General features: G+C 36.3%; 3 protein-coding genes across 13 annotated transcripts in view; 2 read left to right on the top strand and 1 right to left on the bottom strand.

Moving 5' to 3' along the window:
• The window catches only part of LOC116845859 (ATP-binding cassette sub-family A member 5-like), a 37701-nt gene extending 31577 nt beyond the window's left edge, over window positions 1-6124 (top strand). For 7 of the 8 annotated variants that reach the window (XM_032819031.1, XM_032819032.1, XM_032819028.1 and 4 more), the window contains one exon: window positions 200-303. In XM_032819031.1, the coding sequence (XP_032674922.1) occupies window positions 200-303 (104 nt within the window). Of the gene's footprint in view, window positions 1-199 lie in introns of all 8 variants that reach the window. The other variant, XM_032819033.1, reaches the window with a different exon arrangement.
• Window positions 6125-6295: 171 nt separating this feature from the next.
• LOC116845860 (E3 ubiquitin-protein ligase Bre1) lies at window positions 6296-14692 on the bottom strand. Of its 4 annotated transcripts, none has more exons than XM_032819036.1 (16): window positions 14474-14692; window positions 13846-14018; window positions 13425-13611; window positions 13158-13346; window positions 12953-13074; window positions 12568-12804; window positions 12361-12486; window positions 12100-12273; window positions 11748-12005; window positions 11531-11662; window positions 11029-11297; window positions 10696-10849; window positions 10369-10482; window positions 9797-10253; window positions 9608-9702; window positions 6296-9398 (listed from the first exon to the last, which is right to left on the bottom strand). In XM_032819036.1, exons 2-16 carry the CDS (start codon window positions 13993-13995, stop codon window positions 9117-9119), a joined length of 2946 nt encoding a protein of 981 aa, XP_032674927.1. In that variant the 5' UTR covers window positions 13996-14018; window positions 14474-14692; the 3' UTR covers window positions 6296-9116. The 4 variants fall into 4 exon arrangements, 3 of the variants coding, with proteins under 3 accessions (XP_032674927.1, XP_032674928.1, XP_032674929.1); XR_004378349.1 differs by having other exon boundaries at window positions 9380-9398; window positions 9608-9719; XM_032819037.1 differs by lacking the exon at window positions 14474-14692 and having other exon boundaries at window positions 9117-9398; window positions 9797-10199; window positions 13846-13995.
• A 3572-nt stretch (window positions 14693-18264) lies between these two features.
• On the top strand, window positions 18265-19515 carry LOC116845810 (M-phase phosphoprotein 6). The gene is made up of 3 exons (XM_032818928.1): window positions 18265-18496; window positions 18576-18676; window positions 18913-19515. Exons 1-3 carry the CDS (start codon window positions 18449-18451, stop codon window positions 19205-19207), a joined length of 444 nt encoding a protein of 147 aa, XP_032674819.1. The 5' UTR covers window positions 18265-18448; the 3' UTR covers window positions 19208-19515.
• The last annotated feature ends 138 nt before the right edge of the window (window positions 19516-19653 follow it).

The following is a 19653-nucleotide window of genomic DNA, read 5'->3' as shown; positions in this document are numbered from 1 at the left end:
GAAGTAGTTCGAGTAGATAGGAGGTTCTCTCTCCCCCTCACGTAGATTGCAAATTCTTCGGTCGCGGCATTCGACGAGATGTGAAAGACGAAAGAGAGGACTGGAAGCGAGTGAAACTTCACTTAGAAACTTCGGCCTCATCGCGAGCCGCGCGTGCAAGACGAACTTCTCCACTAATACTCGATGCGTCTGCTTGCAGCCAAGCTCGAGCTGGACATAGAGGAGTATAGCTTTAGTCAAACTACCCTGGAGCAAGTGTTCCTCAAGTTCTCGCACTACGACGAGGGCAATTCTGTGGAATGATGATTCGTGGTGATAGCAATACGTCGTTATTGTCATCGTTGTTGTCACGTGTCGATCAGTGAGTCCGCGAACAATGCGCGCAGAACGACCGTTCGTCTGCGTGCGAACGCGTGAAGAGGAGATGTGTGCCTCCTCGAGGCGAAGACGATGCTCGAGGCACCGCGAAACGAAATCTTCGTTGTTCTCGTTGGCGATACGCGCGATCGCGTGTACACGACGAGGAGTAGATAGAACGATAGGGAATGTTATCGTTAGCCGACTATTTCTAGTGCTGTGTTCCAAGGGAGTATCAAGATGACACATCGTCTCGTGCCTTCAGATCCTTTGTAGGGGCAATGAAGAAACGAATGATGGGGGGATACGAGGATTGATCGATAGTCTTAATAACGAGCGATCAAAGAGAGAAACACGACGAAGAAACAATTATCTGACGATTAATGGAGTTTTATCTTAGAAGAACATCAAAGTCATAAATAAATCAACTCGTAGAATTCGAGGGCTCCGAGAAGCAAGCTGGAGCGAGCTTTAGAATAGCAATGAAACATATTAGAAATGGTTCGCACTTAGAGAAAGAGACCAGTCGCCTCGAGCAGCCTCGAACTATCAAGGAAGAAGAACAAAGCGACTTTTGAGAGCGACGGAGGAACAGTTTCATAACCGACAGTCTCTCAGTTCAACAGCAGTATTAACACGACAGGAAACTAAGTATGACGAAATATAACCCGCGAACAGGTTCAAATATACTACGACAGATTCTAGACTCGCGACCCGAAGGAGGTGTTTAAATAATAAGCCGCTTCGTAGCTCCAGACTGTTAAAGGAAGGCTGAACGCGGTAGAACCATGAGGGAACAGTTAGCCACTAGTCCTAGCTAGTTCAGTTTCAAAGGGAGTATCAAAGCCACAAGTCGCCTTGTAGCTCTATGCTGACACGAAGAAACGCGAGAGGACGATTAGACAGCAAGGTGGTGTTACCTCGAGGGTGTATTCACGCACGAGCTGTTTCAACGTGTCGCAGGGAGGCTCACGTGGGAAACGACGGGGCAACGAAGAGGCCGTCGGGGGAGTCGACCCGATCGTAGATACCGACGAAGGTCGGACTACGACGGATCGCCTCGTCGCTCAGAGAACGGCAAGGTCTCCGACGAAAAATAATCGATAATAGGCGAATAAAAAAAAATGTTAAACGCAAGGACAATGCGCTAGTTATAGGATCGCGCTTCGAAGAAGCGCGTTGCTTGAAAAACTGGAAGGGATATAAACAAACGATTGAAGAACGACGAGGGGAAGTTCGCGTTTCGGATGGTGCTTCGAAGAAGTGTTTCAAGAGTCGATCCTCCTCCCTCAAGGGGAGATTGAAATAAGGGGAGAACATTGTCCCCTTTCTCTAGTTGCCGAGAACATCTGGAGGAACAATGATCGATAGAACAATAGGAATAAACAGTTAGGAACAAATAGGAACCTAAATATATATATATATATATATATATATATATATATATATATATTGGATATCGCGATATATATATATATATATATATATATAATAGCGTTGTGTGCTTCGAGGTCGAGTTCGACGTCGATTGGCGACAGGGTGTGACACGAGTGCTGAGGGGGTGCGAGAGACGTCGCCGACGGTGGGGTGCGTTACCGTTCGCGCCGATTAATCGCCGTCGTGTTCTGGCGTGCACGCGCTAAACAAGAGACTCCACCGAGTTATCTATGTATTTACTGTGTAAATAGTCGCGGTCACACGCGCGCCGCGGGGGCGCAGTCTGTTGGCATCGTCGTCTCCGACGTTCTTGTCTGGCGTTCCTTGTACCTCGGCGTTGTCTCGTCAGTATTGAATAATACGAGCCGAGACATCATATCGGGATCACCCCGGCTGATCGGCAACGTCCTGCGTCGTGCAGAATGGCAAGGGTGAGGAGGGAAGCAGACAAGTGTTAGTCAACGTTTACGAGGGGATGAAAGTCCCCGGGGCGTAGCGTCAAAGTTACACCGGTAGTCCACTTCGTATTTGGAAACTTAACGATAATAGATCTCGTACAGATATATTGCACTGGAATTGGAGCGCACGAGTCCTGAGTCCTACTCGACTCGGGCAGGACGACTCGCGCCGCGCAAGAATACAGATCGACGGCTCGGCTTGAAATGTCCGGCTTGAGACCGACTATTATTTGACGCATCCTTTGTATCAACAGGCCTTTGTATCTTAATTGTTTGCGTTCTTTCTGTGGCTATTTGCGATGATCTTGTGCGGTCAAAAATTGAAGAAATAAGTGACACGAGAAAGATCGACAGGAACCTTTTCCGATGAAAAATTGTGAGTCCCCGATGTCTCGAATGAGAGATTAGTTCGAGTATATTTAACGTGTCTCTGTTTTTTTTCTTTTGTTCTCTCTTCGCTCTTTATCTCGACTCGCAAGGTAACACAAAAGATTTCATATCGCCCACTTCTCGAGCCGAGCCGTCGATGTAGCGTAGACGTGAGTCTTATCAGGTTGTGCTGGATACAGCGAGTTATTACACGAGAGGTGTTCGAGAAGTAGCTTTTGTCGTGAGATAACGTCACTGCGAGAGCGTACCGATCTCCGTTTTTTGATAGCCAACGAGTCCTGAATTCTACGAATTTTAGACACGATGTCGATACCGATTCAGAACGAAGACTTGACGCGTGTACCTGCTATTATTTCCGATAAGTCATGAAAGCTATTTCTTTATTTAAGATTACGAACAGCAAAACCCAGAACGGGGTACTGAAATAATTTAAATGATTGTTTCTCCTCCGTGCTCAAAACACGGAGGATTAAATTGAAAGGACGTTAATATCGCGCAAATAATCCTTTTTGTCAACGATGTCACGGATGTGCCGTGGTGTCCTGCGTATGCTATTATCAGGTTTACACAAGAACGCGCTTCGTCTTCTCTCGTTAAGCGAGAAGATCAAGGTGCCTTCAGCTGAATTCCCGAAAACGATCGCTTCACCCAAAATCCACGACACCGTCATGTCGCGCTTCTCGAACAGCCCTCGCATTTTCTATACACACATATTTAGAAGTACTCCGAAGAACTATAGTCCTAAAATAAAAGAAAAGGAAAACGCAAGGACGACACAGGCTTATAGTTTCGAGCGCAACAGTGTTTCTCTTGTGTGATATAACATGATACGCGGACACTCTTTACTGTTGTACATCGATCAAATAATACAGCGAACGATCTCGAGAGAAAAGCAGCCGAAAATGCCGCTAATATATCGTGGACTTAACTTTTTGCACGCGCGTCGCATATCCGTCGCGATCGATCGCGCATCGTCGTTCGAATGAATTGAGTTATAAATTCCAAATTAAATCAAATTAATAACAAATTAAGTTACCCTTGTCGTTGAAAAACTTTTTCGCGAGAAGAGATTAATCGCTAAAAGTAGCGGTAGCAATTGTTCCCGCGCTTTATCAAGAATGAATCGCCGCGCGATCATTGTTCGAATGATTCTATCGTCAATAGAATGCAAAAGTTTGCAAGATTTTACAACGACCCTTCCCACCCGAGTGACAATCCGAACGGGAAGCACGAGTCGCTCGCACGAGTGCCGAAGAAGTGCAAGGAGCTGGAATCGGTTTCCTGTCGAGAATAATTTCGCACACCTTAGCTAGCGTGGACTGATCAACATTAAGCAATATATGCGAAAAAAAAACTAACATAGATACAAATATGTAATTGATGGCATGGATATGGTAAAGGGCGTCAATTAACGCGATCGATCGCTCGATCAGGTCGGAAGATACCTTAGTCCCTTCAATAAGCAGATTATTTGTGAAATGTATCCAAATTGTGTGATTTCTATATTGTTTATAAATATTCTATGTGTGCAAGCTGCACCAAACTCGCTACTTCTTCCTTCGCCAATGCATCCCTCACAGAGAGAAAGAGAGAGCAACCGAGCTCTCTTCGCCGGGACCTGGAAGAATTCCGCTTCCCCGATTTCTTTATCCTTCAACATTGATCTCTCTTTAAACTATGTAATTTTTACTCGTTATAAGAAGAGAAGAGCTTGAGTTTTTCGAATCGTATGTATGTGTATGTGTGTGGGTATAAGTGTATGTGTGTGCGCGCGTGTGTGTCAACTGAAAAGCGATGGCAAGAGCTGTTTTTTCGCGCCTCTTCTTGTTAAAAGGAAAAAAATGAAGATACAGTCAGCGTTTGGTGCAGCTTGCGCATAAAGTTATAAATAATTGTCTCAGCATTATAGAATAATCTAGAAGGGAAGCACTTCCCACGAAACACACGTGTATATAAACTTTCTTGGTCCTGTAAAAAGAGAGTGTAACATGCTTTTTATACAGATATCATTCACCGAAAATTTTAGAAAAGGGTCCCGCTTTCATTGGTTTATGAAATACTTTTAGGACGATAAGCGCGTGCTTGTCGTCCAATTTTTCAAAGTAAAGACGTAGTCAAATTGAATAAACTCTATCTAAACATCAAACTAAATGACGATCGACTAATATAAATATATATACATATATACATATGCAATAATATATCTCTTTCTCTCTATCACGCAAAATAGTTAATTTATACTTCGGATCGAGCATCCCGAAATTTTGGCATTTTCGCGACTTACGTTGCGTTATGTTACTTTTAGAATAGAGAAATACCATATTTCCATACATATTTCCAATTTAGTTGTTATTATAAACATATTTTCCAGCACCCGTACGAAGCAATTATACGAATTGAGTTTTTATCGCGAAACTAGCAAATAAATGCTAACACTATCGATCTCCAGTGATTGAAATTAATAGGGGAAAATAATATTTTGATTTCTGCTCTGATGTGTGTCCAACGTGTACATGCAATTAGCATAATTTCGCAAAATGCATCACGAATTATTGTTGTCACGGTTTTACGTCGCATAATTTTATCGCAGCTATTTATTATTTGTTTATCGTTTAGTGAGTTATTATTATAATCGATAGCCTCCTCTCGCCCCTTCGCGAAAGAGAATAATTATTTTTATCCTTGTATATGCGAGCGCGTTTTCTCGCAAAGGAAGAAAGAAAGTGTCGCGCGCGCCGAGAGTTTAAAGCTTCTGTTTATAAAATACCAGATCGTATCGTCACGTCCCTGTGGAAAATAGGTAGATAAAGAGGAATTGGCGGGAATTCGCTCTGCGCGAAATTGAATTTCCGTATATCCGAGATCGGGAATACACTCGAGCAAGTCAGGCCAAACTTTTCCTCGCTGTCCCTGTCTATTTGCGAACCGACGCTGTTTTGTATTGTACGGATAATCAGATAAATAATTCGTTCAATAATTTAATTCACGCTTAAATAAATTAAAAGATAAAAATAAAATAGTTTCGAAGAAAAGAGATTCGAAGGCGATCTCAGAAACAAACACCATCTTCATTCCAAACATTAGGGATTCGCAATTTCACAAAACAGAATTCCCGTCAGCTTTCCTCTCGACCGGCTATTCTTCACGGGGGTTGCACTAGACACACGTACTTCTACTCTAGCGTATCTCGATGAAGTTTTATTCGATATATACATATAATACACGTCGAAAAAAAATTGCCTGTCCATAGTGTTTATCGAGTGGCCGTTTGTATCTCGCCGTATCAGGACCGGCGGAGGCTTTCCGGAAGGTAACTTTGTAAAAAATAAAAAAAAAAAAAAAACCAAAAAAAAGAAAAAAGACACATGATTTAGATCGAACTAGGCTTTTCTCGTTGATATTTTCAAGCTTATGTAGAACTGTTTCTTAGGGTTTTCAACAAATTTCTTAAAATAGAATAAAATCTCCGAAAGAATTTCGTACAACAAGTTCGTTTGAGCTGAATCATTTTAACTATCCGCATCCCGTTTCCAACCCTAATCCTTCGGTGTTCGTGATCGAAATATTAAATTTTTCAAGTCGTAATATGAACAAAATACGAAAACTTTCAGCAAAGAAAAAGAGGAAGAGAGAGTGCAATATTTACGAATATATTTTAGATGAAGGAAAATTGAGAATTTATTTTCATCCGTCTTATAACTTCGATTTAATTGTGACATATAATTGATAGATGATAAGATAATTATACGCTGTTGTCGTTCAACACGAAACTTATACACTTCTATTTAGTTTATATTCTTCAGGGAAGATTACTATATGATAATATAGCAGACTTCTCGCTAGGAATATAATACTGTCATTATAAATATGATTTTTCTCGAAAGTTTGTTTCTGAATCAGGTTTCAACAGTTCGAAATATGATATAATTTATTTTAGCATAAATAGAAGTTAATTGCTTTAAATAAACGAAGATTAGGTAATTATTGAAACTATGCAGGGAATTTTTGAACAAATTTTAGACATGAGATAAACTTTACAAATTAAAAAATACGACTAAGCGACCTACCGAAATTGTTCCCAAACAGCCATGAAAAAAACATTCACCACTTATACAACTATTATAAATCGTTAGTATATTATCATGCTCCGACAACTGCGTCACCGAAAATCGATTTAATTATGCTCGACACATTAATGCTATTACACATGACGCAAAGAGAGAAAAAGAGAAAAAGACATTCGATACGAATGCTGATTTTCATCTTTATTTACTTTTTTTCGCATTTGATTTAATCAGCAAAAAGAACTGAAATCTTAATAAGTAAAAGTAAAAAAATATAAAAAAATGCATCAAAGAAAATGTAAGCTAACGCATCGTCAACGAAGAAACGTTTAAAACGTTTCTGTCACCGACTTCTAGAAATCCATCATATCTAAAATAGCTAAAAAAGAACTTTCTTTTTGTACTGCGTCTTTAGAATTGAAACATTATTTGAGAATATCTTTATACAAGACAATTCTAGAACTTGTAAACTTTTTTTGGATAGTTACTGGAGAAGGTGAAATTTATTCATCTAATCATCTCTCTAATTTTTATATAAAATGCACATCTCTACGTATTGTGACATTTTGAAGTAATCTTTCCTATATTCAGTGAATTTTTAGAAATTACATTCCCGGGAAATTTTAAACTATAGTGATGAGAAGATACGTGATGAAAAGAAAATACGTAACTGCTTATTTGCATAATTTATCCTACAACACATTTGAAATTCATCGAAATCGAGAGATCTAGTTACAAACGGTTCAATAAAATAAAAGTCTAGAAACAGATAGCTCTTAATTCTACTGAAACACAGCTTTTACACTCTATTTTTATCCTACACACTTGATGCATTCTTATAGCGAGGTAAATTATCTAATTCACTACTTCTACTATTTGTCTGTTCTTCTTGTCTTACGTTATAGTATATGCGAACGTGTATACATAGACATATCATAATTGATATTCATACACGAAAATATTTGAGAACATATTTATATCATGATACAGCGAACTAGTATGGGTATCTTGAAAGTAAATTCTACAAAATATTTAACTCTTGATTCAGCAGACACGGGTTGTAAGCGAGAACGTAAAATTTGTACATTATGACAAATTATTTGCATGTAGATATTGATGTCAACACGACATTTGCGAACGTTGTCTGTCAAAAAATTTAATAGACATTACATCACTTTCTATTAACCAATTATTTCTATTTTTCTCTTTTAATTTTATGAATTATGTATATTATGATAATAATGTACATAGTAAAAAAAGATAAGTAAATTATTGAATATCAAATAATGTTAAACAGTCTGATCATTGCAAAGTAATTTCTTGTTCGTATGTTATAAGCAAAATCAAATTATATTTAATTCTATATGATATCCAAATTGTCAGTTAATTATTAGTTATCAAAAATTAATCCAAATTTTAATGAGAAGATTAAAAAGGAATAATTAGAAAAGATTAAAACATTCTTTCGATACTTCTCATCATTCTCAATTTGGAAAGATAAAAGGATGAAGTGACTTAACCTCCAAAATATAGAATTCCATCAGCCCATTAATTGCATTCAACAGATTCACAACTTCGAGTAACAGTATTGAGTTTGATTGGCGTAAATATAATATACAATAGTGTTATACAATCGAATCAAACTCAGACAATACAAAAGAACGAGTGTTCAGTTTTGCACCTGCTGAACGCGATTATTGATTTAAGTCAGTGGCTCCCAAATTTGTGCAAATGGGATTGACTCCTTAGTTTCATAAATTTATTCTCTACATTATATATAACATTCTCTTTCTTTAAAGTAAAGTAATATGTGTGTGTGTGTGTGTGTGTGTGTGTGTGTGTGTGTGTGTGTGTAATATGTATATAATTTTTACGTATATACATATATTCTTAAAAAAAAGAGAAAGGAAAGTGAAATGCTTGTATAGGCAGAGTCTAATATAAATTTGAGAACCAATGATCTAGAATATTGATCATACTTACACATAGCCTTGTTAATAATTTTATGCAGATTTAAAAAGAAGAGATTAAACTGTAAGAATATTTCTTTTACCTAACAGATGAAACTAGAAGCTTACCCATAAAAGTTTACAGCTTAATATGAATATTACTGACATATTAAAAATGAAACACTAATTTCAGCTGATCTTTCTCTCTTTCTCTCTCTATATATATCTTTCCTTCTTTAACTTCCATCTTTAATTTTTTTTCCTTTCAGTCGACAAAACAATAAGAATCTTACAAAATCCGTGATCATTCCACGTTTACGCGCTCAGAAGGTCGTGTTTTCCACAAAAAGTCAAAGTAATAAATAAAAAAATATAAAAAAAGAGAAATGCGGGTATTGCAAGATGTCTCTGTCGCTGTAGGTCGTAGTACACCATCGAACCAATCAGTATCGTCTCTTTCTTCATGTGGACAAATACAGTCGGTGATAATCGTTTGCGCCGAATGCGCAATTGCACTTCGGGCATTTCCGTTGTCGCGTTTCATAACGCGTACGCAAACAGTCCCAACAAAACACATGGAAGCACTTTGTGAGTACGGCATCTTTGCGTTTCACCTTGCAGGATGGGCAAGTAAGTGTCTCCTTATATTCTCGTAACTCTTCCGCCATCACCTCATCCAAGGTCTCAGCGAGTTCAATCTTCTTCATACGCTCGACTTTACGTCGAAGTTGCGCTATTTCCTCCTGCAGACATATTTGATAGATTAATAAAATAGTATTAACGATTATAGGCAAGTGCGCACGTAGTGTAGTTAAAGAATATAATCATAATATAAATCAAATCCCTTTCTTGGCTATGTAAATTGAAGGAAAATATACTGATACTATATAAATGATGGTTACATCTTATAATTTTTATGTATCTAACGTAACAGTAAATTTGGAATATGTACCTGTAATCTTTTAGTTTTATATGCTTCAGCTTCCAAAGAGCTTGTCTTCTCAGCCACTACCTGTTGCGCTTCTTTCATTTGGGAATGATATTTTTCTGTGACAAAAATCACACTAAGCTCTTATTGAAAACAATCTACACTAATTACATATGTCTACTCTTTGCATCTTTTGTACTTAATAAGTCTTACCAAGATGGAGCTTGAGATCGGCGGCCGATTGTGCACTTTCTATCGCTTTTCGTTTGTGCATTTCCATTGCTTGCTGCCTCAAGGCTAGTTCTTTTTCGACAGTCGCGAGAGAATTCTGCAAAAGACGCTCCTTCTCCTCCAGTTTTCGTACGACGACATTGGCCGCCTCTACTTGTGTGGTTAGTGTGGATACTTGTTCCTTCAATACGTCCTTCTCTTCGCGCGCGAGTTTGTGCAGCTGATTGCTCTTGATTCTTTCCGTCATGAGTTTGAAATTCGCGTCGTCCTTTTCGCGTAGCTGCTGTATCAGTCTCGAGTTCTGCTCCTGCATGTCCTCAAACGCCTGTCCCGTCACTTCCATCTCGTTCAAAAGCGCTTCCTCCTCCTGCAGCCACACACAATTCTGTTCAGTGTTACACCACCGTTCGTGTGCACTACAAAGATTAAATAAAGCCGTCTGCTTTTCAATATTAAAAGCTTTCAGGATTACAAAGAAAAATGCGAGACCTATCATCGCTTATCGTATTGAGAAGTTACGATAAACGCAGAGAATTTTATGAAGCGCGACCTACCTGTTTTTGACAAGCCACTTGACGTTGCAATGTGTATGCTTGATCCTCTAACTTTTTAATTTTTATCTGCGCATCCTCGTCAGCCAATTTTTTACGTTCTTCACGTTTACTTTCCTATGAAAATGACAACATTTATAATGTTACATTACATTATATGCAATTATTATAACTGTGCTTATAACTGTGTTAATTACATTTTTATTGCAATGTGTATATATATATATATATATATATATATATATATATATATATATATATAAGTAAAAAAAATATTATATAATACGCAGTACATAATTACGATGTATAAAGAAAATTATCGTGACATACTTGAATCTTCTTAATTTGCTGCCGTAAATCTTCCAGCTCTGCCCTCGTTTTACGTTCTGCAGCCATCAACTGTACCTTGTCGCGTTGCTCTTTCCCAACACCTTTGTACATATCCAATAAAAGTTTCATCTCTTTCATTTCATTCACAGCCTTTCTACAATCATATATTTGCCTTTTTTTCTAAAATTGTATATCATTGTATCTACATAACGATGCTGTAATCGTCGATATTATACATAAGCAAAAATCAATCTAAGTTAAAGAGCGCAGTATTAAATATAGTTCATATTATCATATTAGTTTTGAGAATACTTTATATTTTTTTCAACATACTTTAGCTGTGCCTTCAAATCTCTGACAAGTTCTGATTCTGCCATTTTTGTGTCCTTGTTACGATGTACTGGATCGCGATGCTCGGTTTTTACAGATTCTTTTTTAATGTCTTTCTCACGTTTGATGTCTTTCTCTTTTTTTATAGTGGGTGAAGTTAACGTTACAGAATCAGGAGTTCCTTTACTACCTTCACCTTCTCCCACTTCGATAGTTTCCACTTCTTCATCAACAATTTCCCTTTTTATGTTAACACCACTTTCTTCTTTTATCTATTTGCCATGTTAAAGACAAAAAATTAATAGCGAGAATAATGAATAAAGAGAATGTATTGTTTGTAATTAATACACGCTGAACGATGTTTGAATCGACTCGAATCCAAGCATCGTAGTTTTAGCAAGCATTGTTGTACGAACCGTCAATATTGCGTAGGTTAAACAATACAAGAGTAGTTTGTGATCAGAGTTTTTGATAGGAATTTATACTCTTGATAAAAGTTGGGTACCTGTGTAGAACCTGGCAAGGAGTTAGGGGCATCCTCCTCTTTCCCACTGCCATCTGAATTGTTACCTTCTTTGTTTTCTTGAGATGTTTGCTGACCCAATTTCGCTGTCAGTTCTTCTACTTCTTTTTTCAGCTACATATTTAATAAGCGATTTTATGTAAAAATAGTGAAAGCTATAGTGATGTAATATATATAACTAAAATAATCTAATAAGCACCCGTGGTATCTCGGTGGAAGTCTCCTTATACTTTCGCTTGTAACGAATCACTTCTCCTTTTAACTGTTGATTGTGATTCTGAAGGGAAGTGATGAGATGTCGCATTTCGCGATTAATCGGACCCGTTTGTTCGTTAGCCGCTAAATTTTGCTCAAACTCGATGCGAAGCATTTCATATTCCTTGCGCAATTGCGCCAAAACATCTTCAAGCTGTATACATTCACCACGCAACTTCTTTTGGGCCATTAACTCTTCGCTCTGCCAAAATGATATTATATCAGTAAAAATGAAATTCTTAATTTTCAATTTTAAATTAAACATACAAATCTCCTTTTATGTATGAAGGACTCACTTCCATCATCTCAATATGACGTAAGTGTATATTCTTGCTCGACTGTAATTGTTGACGAGCATCATCCAATTGTGTTTTTAACTGCATAGACTCATTGTACAATACAGAAAATTGTGATTGCAAACACTTGTACTCGGTCGTTTCTACTATCACCGACTCGGGCAGTTGCCTTATCTGCAGCGACAAATTGATGCATCGATGTTTTATTTAGTCTACGCTTTGTTGTGATAATTACCACTACAAAAATCATAACGTACTCACATCCATTTTCAATTTCTCCACTTCTTTTAAGGTGTCACGATGCTGTTGATGCAGTTTGTCCAATTCTTGTAATCTATTGTTAGCCAATTCGCGCGTCTCTTCCAACTCTCTTTGCAGATCCTCAAGCTGTACAAATGAAGAGATACATGTTTGCATTAAACTATATAACTTAAATTAAAATTTGCATATGAGGAAAACGAATTTTACCTTAGTCTGTGAAACACTGGATGCAACCAAAGTGCTGGGTTTATTACTACCCTTTTCATCTGTGCCATGAATCTGCTGGAAAGCTTTTAACTTTTCGATCGCCTCTCCGAGATGGTGTTCCAATTTATCATTTCGTGCTCGCACTTTATTCAATTCATACTGCAGATCATCCACCTGATTTCGCAATTCTGCCGCAAGTGTATCCTTTCCCATTATAGTGTCTTGTAGTTCTGACATCTGCGAAGAAATGTAAAAAACACCTTATGACAGCCATAATTTATGAAGCATTAAGACAGATATAATTGTGTATAAGTGTATAATAAATAATGCAACAAAGGAAAGATAAATAACATCTAGACATGTAAAAATAGTTATATCGCATTACCTTCAATGAAATAGTGTGATATTTCTCATGTAGTTGTATGTTTATTGCCTGCAGATTTCTATTTTCCATTTGTATCTCCGCATTCGCACGACGTACTACCTCATCGATATTTGGTGCCTCATCTGCACACATAAGAGCAATTTTAAGATCACCTCAGAATAAATAATCTTACATGCATAACCCAACGACAATTATTTATATTTACCACCATCAAACTCCCCTTTGAGGGCAAGCGTGATCTTTTCATTTCTTTGAGACAAACGATCAAATGCCTGTACAACTTTAGACACTGCTCGCTTAGATACCTGTACTCGATTCGCCAATTTATCATCCAGCTCCTCTTTGTCCCAAGAAGATAATTGCATGAGGAATGACGTCGTAGCCTCGCTCTCGTCTGTAACAAGAAGATACTGATTAAAAAGAATGTCATACACTAAAACACATTACTTTCTTTTACAGATGTATTTATTACTTTTATTTTCCGATTCGTCTGCAGTTTCAGCATCAAATCTTTGAAGCAATACACGTATATCCTCGTTAAGTTGATTCCAATATCGATTAACTACATTAAGTACTGCATCATCCTGCATTTGACGTTTTTCCAATTGCTCAATACGTTGTCTTAATTCAGCTTCCATTCTGTGTCTTTGTTCTAATCTCTGAAATTGACAGAGATTCATATTAGAGATATGATACAAACCTAAATTATATACTATATTAATATATATGTATATATATATATGTATATGTATATATATATATATATATATATATATATATACATAATATATAATTTAGGTTTGTATTATATCTCTAATATGAGTTTCTGATATGTATATACATACATATTTATATATATATGTACAATATATGATTATACAAATTTTCCAAACCTGTGCCAGTTTCTTATTCTGAAATTGTAACACCTTCATGTCCATCTCCTCTAAAGTAGATATAGGTCCGATTAAAATCGGCTCAAATTGGACTTTTTTGATAGGTGGCTGGGAACTGGTGTCCCCATTATCCGCTGATCGCTTCAACATCTTTAAAGATGATTATGCCTTTCCTATAAAATATGTTAGTACTGTTTATATATCATTCATAAGATATAAATAACAGAGAATATATGTGTGAATATCTAAGAGACTTTATATGAATACTATATGAGGTTCGTAAACTATACAGTGGGTTATGTTAGATTAACAGTTTTCAACCTATTGACTACCAAACAGATCTTACATTTAAAACGTATAAACGAGAATTTTATGCAACTATTTGACAACGGTAATCTAAAATGTCGTTTTTGATATTTTTTTATTCATTCTGTGTCAAATGAAAAATGTAGTGAGTCACAAAGGTGAATTATGTGAGATTTCTGTCACATATTTCAATGATACTAATCGGACATAGAATAATAAAACGTAAATATCCCTTTTTCAGTCTACAGAACATGTCTGATACCGAACTGTTGGAGCAATTACTGTTATTATTGATCATGGCCGTGCGCGGGTATGAGCATACCTTTGATATAAACTTGACTGAGCGCGTTTAAGGTCCTCTTGCCACGTTCCTTAATTAATACGTTTCCGGAATTTACACTACTACGTCATTTTCTGGTGCACTTTGTCTTCCAAGCCAAATTCTTCGCTCTAAATACCTGCATTTTACCTCACGAGAAATCCTACGGATCCGCCTATAAAATAAGCTTCTATAAGAAGGGCGACATTTGACCATAGAATCGATGTTCTTTGTTGAAGTATCGAGTGCTCTTTCGATATTTCCAAGGGTGCGTTCGTTTTGTATGCTCACATACTTAAAGCGCTCACGCTTATAAGCGCTATTTTTGTCCGGTTACTTTGATTTCTAAGCGCACTCATCGAAAAGATCAAAACTGTTTCCTTTGGCAATTATAAGCAATTGTGAGCGTAAAAATGGAGGACAAAGATAAGGAAATTGTTTGTGTATTTGCTCAAATATTAGTTTCATTACATGTTTTTGATGATAACGAAACAAATAACTTATATAAAAAAGAATTAGAAAAGTATTTATCCGTAATGATTGGATCAATAAAAAAACAACTAAAACACTCGGTTAAAAAACTATGTGGAAGTGGTTGTACCATTATACAATGATGAAGTATTTAAGTCACATCTTAATAACTTTTCACTTTATAACTTTTGTTTTATTTAAAATCAACGATTTTAACTTTCATATTTATGTTTTATACAACAAAATATGAAGATTTAGATAAATTTGTGAGAAAATCCGTTTCCTTTATCAAATGTATTACTAGTGTTACTGAAATATTACTTATTTTTTTTTTTAATTACTGTTGGACAGTGCTTTATTACTCAAAATAAATATGATTTAATAACAAAAATAATAAATTTTTATGAGAGGTGTCCTAAACTTACCTGTTTCTACACGTTTTGCCTCATCTGATGTAACAACAAGTGTATACATTTTATTATTTGTAACATCTTGCAGAGTTACTCTGGTTTTGTTACTTTCGTTGGAAGTCATTTTGAAACACTATTTCACTTTAAGATTTATATTGGAGGTTAGATTGCGTCGATTTCATCGACGCAATCTAACTTATCGTTCTCTTTGGAAAATAAGCGCTTATAAGTACTCACGCTTTTACTGTCCTATCTCGATAGAAAAAGCGAATGTAAGCGCGAGTTATGACGTCATGCATGACATCAATATGCAGTTTCTAAGCGCTTATAGTGCCAAAGTGAACGACATGAGCGATATTTATAAGCACTTAAAGCGCATAAGCGTTCAAAGCGAACGCACCCTAAATCGATCTTCGCCTCGAGTGTTTTAGTTTGATAACTATGGCTCCTGCACACAGAACGCGGTAATGCTTGCTGCACGGTAGAAGTCCGCGCGACAGCCAATCAATATGTTGTTTTTCCGTAAGAACTAGAAGGTTACTATGGAAAGCAACATATTGATTGGCTTTCGCCGCGCAGCAAGCATTACCGCGTCCTGTGTGCAAGAGCCATAAGGCCATATTCATAATCGGGTCTTACGCTCTATTCACAATGCTAGACAACAGGCAATAGAAATTGGCATTGGCCAATAGGAACAGGGAATAGAAATAATTGACCAATACGAATTCCTTGTTCCTATTGCCTGTTGCTTGGCATTGTGCATAGAGCGCAACATCTAATAATCATGATAACAAAATCTTAGTTCTCTCTGTTCTGATTGGTCAATTAAATCCTATTCCAACGAATAAAGTTTTAGAACGCATAACAAAATTAGAAAGTTAAATTGTCCCTAATTATCATACGTCCTCTTTAAAAATCTACCATTTTTATTTTGCTTTTTTTATAATTTTCGGTATTTTAATTTAAATTTTGCATACATACAATTGTACGCAGAATATGTAGCGCGTATCCCTACTCCGTGTTACATCTCATGTTTAGTTTGAGCAAAGAGAAGCCTGAGAGCGGCTACCAGTTCGATTTTAGTAGCCAAAGCTAGGCGCTAGAGACCCTTGAGTAGAGACTGGACATTCGGGGATTCCGCGTGATTGATGCACATGACTAGTGCCCACTAATAGCATGTTCGACTGGCTCTGGGTTAACCCACTCTGGGTTATTGGTTTATTGGTCGAACAAGTAAGTTTCCACAAGCATCCGTCATGTTTTAAGATACGAATATGGCTCTGTGATTGGTTCATGACATCTTAAGACAGTACTTAAGATGATCTTAAAGATGTTTAAGATGATATAACATCTATGAATACCGGCCATAGAGCGGTAAAAAGGGAACTTACGTTGCTTTCTTACCATATACTTACATCTTTCTTACCATATACTTATATCTAACTTTAAAATCTAGCTATGACCCGTTTTATTCATTATGTGAACCTACAATAGGTGCTTTCCAATTCCAATATCCTTAGACACTTTCATGCATACGGCGACACAAGTTGCATTCCAATTGTCGTAATCGTCGACACAACGTTACACATTCGTACTCAGCTCGAGGGCTACTAGTCGATTGTGTAAACTAGTGTTTTCTAGTGACAATTAAAGTTAACAAGCGGCTTGAAAAAAGACTGGCATTTGCGACGTGAAGTAGATAATATCTTTTTTAATATTTATATTTTATTATTTATTATTAAAAAATACCAAAATATAAGCACAGTTGAAAAAGAATCCTAATCCTACCCGACATACGTATACACTTTGTTCAAATTGAATCGTGCACAACGTTACACTTTGTGCATTTCTGTGTATATATGTATCAAGATGTGTTAAGCCCGTATCAAACTACGGATTAAGATTGAGATTGAATTAAAAACTAGCCAATCAGAGCAAAGTTCACCAAACTTGAGCTTAGTGGATTTTGCTCTGATTGGCTAAATTTCAATTCAATCTCAATCCTAATCTACAGTCTGATACGGGCTTTAAGCAATTGGCAAGCACCCAATACCTCATTATACAAAGAGGATGCCCGTTCTCAGGTTGAACGCTCTTATATTACTCAAAACGGGAATGTGATTGGTTCCGCCATTTTGCTTCAAAATAGCTTAGAGCCAATAAAAATTCTACCCCAGTTGGCCAGACTTTTTCTAGTGACTCTACCCTTGAAGTAGAGATGCCCGATTCTTAATCGATTCGATTCTTTCTCTAACAAATTTAGGGAAAAAGGGTTGTTCGTGTTGCTTGCATGTTTCATACTTTTCGCTTTTAAAAAGAAATGGACACCTAATCAGACGCTTGGAAGAAACAATCGAGTTGGTTGTCTCGCTTTTACTTCTTCCAAACATTCCAATATACTTTTGTCTGGTTTTAAATACGAAAAGTGCGAAGAGTGCAAACAACACGAATAAACCTGTTTTTGGGGAAAAAATCGAATCGATTCAGAATCGGGCATCTCTACCTTGGGATGCGTTCAGATTCTTCATCCGGGTGCACTCTATTACTAGAAAAACTATAGTATACGTTACATATACTATAGCACTTCTAGTAATAGAATACACCCGGGTGTGGAATCTGAACGCAGCCCTAAAGGGTCTCTAGCAATTTTCACAAGTGAGGTTGGATGACTTATAGCGAATTCGGTTACTTGCACTAGTGTGTACTGAGTGCGCACTAAGGCTTGTTCATAGTATGTTATTATATTTAAAAATTGTCTTAAATAATTCTCAAATAAATTCTCAAATATTTTTAACCATAATATGATATGTATAACATCCGTACGAATCATTTTATTAGTTAAAATGTTTTTAAATATGTATTTAAGACACGATCTTAAATATAAGAATGTACTGTAAACAAGCCTTAATGCGCACTCAGTGCGCACTAGTGCAAGCTACCGAATTCGCTATTAGTTTGCCTTGTTTACATCGCATTGTGTTTTGTATATATCAAGGCATATAAATTGAAAAACTTAAATTGTTTTGAAATAATTCAGATATTACTTATAATATCGTTGTTAATTTTATGAGATTAATCGAAATAAGCATTTGCAATCATGAATACAGAGAAGATAACCTTGTCAAAAAACATACTGCAGATGAAAGTAAGTCCAAAAATTTATAATATAAAATCACAAAGTCACAAAGAACAGCATTGTTTTGCAATAAGTGCTATATTTTTAGTTCATGCAACGAACGAAAGAAAAAGTCGAAAAGCAACAATTTCAAGAAGAAGGAGAGATCTATTTTGGAAACCAAATTACAGAACGCATGAAGAAGGAATCGTAAGTACTTTTTATGAATATACACAAACTTCAGCACAGATTTTAATTAATACACTTGTTTACTACTACTTTTGGTTCTTCTGAGATATATTTAGATTTACAATAACATATATCTTTTAGTTCTCCTAATATTTAATATATACTATAGAAGTATATTACTGATATTTAGGTTTTTCTTTCTTTACTCGATACATATTAATTGTTTACATAATAGTTGCTTTTACTTTATCTTTCAGAGAAAAATTCGTCATAGAACCAAGTTATGTATTTTGTGAGAACCTTGTCAATGGTAGAATGAGTTTTCAAGGAATGAATCCAGTAATTGAAAAGTACATGGAATTGATGCAGAATAAGGAAAAAATAATGGAGGAGGAACTTCAGACTGAAGTATCGGACGAACAAATGACTGTTCAATGGCAAAAATTACGAAACAAGTTCGGAACTACGAACAAGCGTAAAAATGTGCAAAATAGTGAGGATAAAGCCAAGCCACTACGGAAAAAACCAAAATTCTTAAAACCAGTAGATTGATATACTATAAATAATGTATATTGTATAGTTAGTTTTTAATATATATGTTATCACTTTGGAGACCAGAAACACAAAAGTTGTCTCTGTCAAACATATTTCAAACACTGTGGTCCTGAAAGTGCTAAGTACTCAATAATAAATCAGCTATTATAACACGATTTTAATATAACTATTCGAAAAAAGTATCACTAGTTGAAACATTATTTGTTATATCTAAAATATATATTTTGTATATTTCGTTTCATCCACTAAGATTTCTTTTAAAGAAAAAAATGTTTACATAGAGAATAAATGGCTCGTATTTTCTACTCATAAGTTTCTTTCTTCACCATATAGCCTGCAGCAAGTAGCTGCCGAAATGTTTCTACACATACACCGTACGACCTTTCAGCAGTGCCTTTTGCCAAAGGACGTCGAAACTATTCTTTGAAAATTTGAAACCGACA

This window comes from Odontomachus brunneus, unplaced genomic scaffold (assembly GCF_010583005.1).
Source record: "Odontomachus brunneus isolate Ranch 3 - 2012 unplaced genomic scaffold, Obru_v1 Obru_scaffold_058, whole genome shotgun sequence".
NCBI lineage: Eukaryota > Metazoa > Arthropoda > Insecta > Hymenoptera > Formicidae > Odontomachus > Odontomachus brunneus.
Note: the sequence above shows the minus strand (reverse complement) of the source record. Positions and strands in the feature narration are given on the sequence as shown.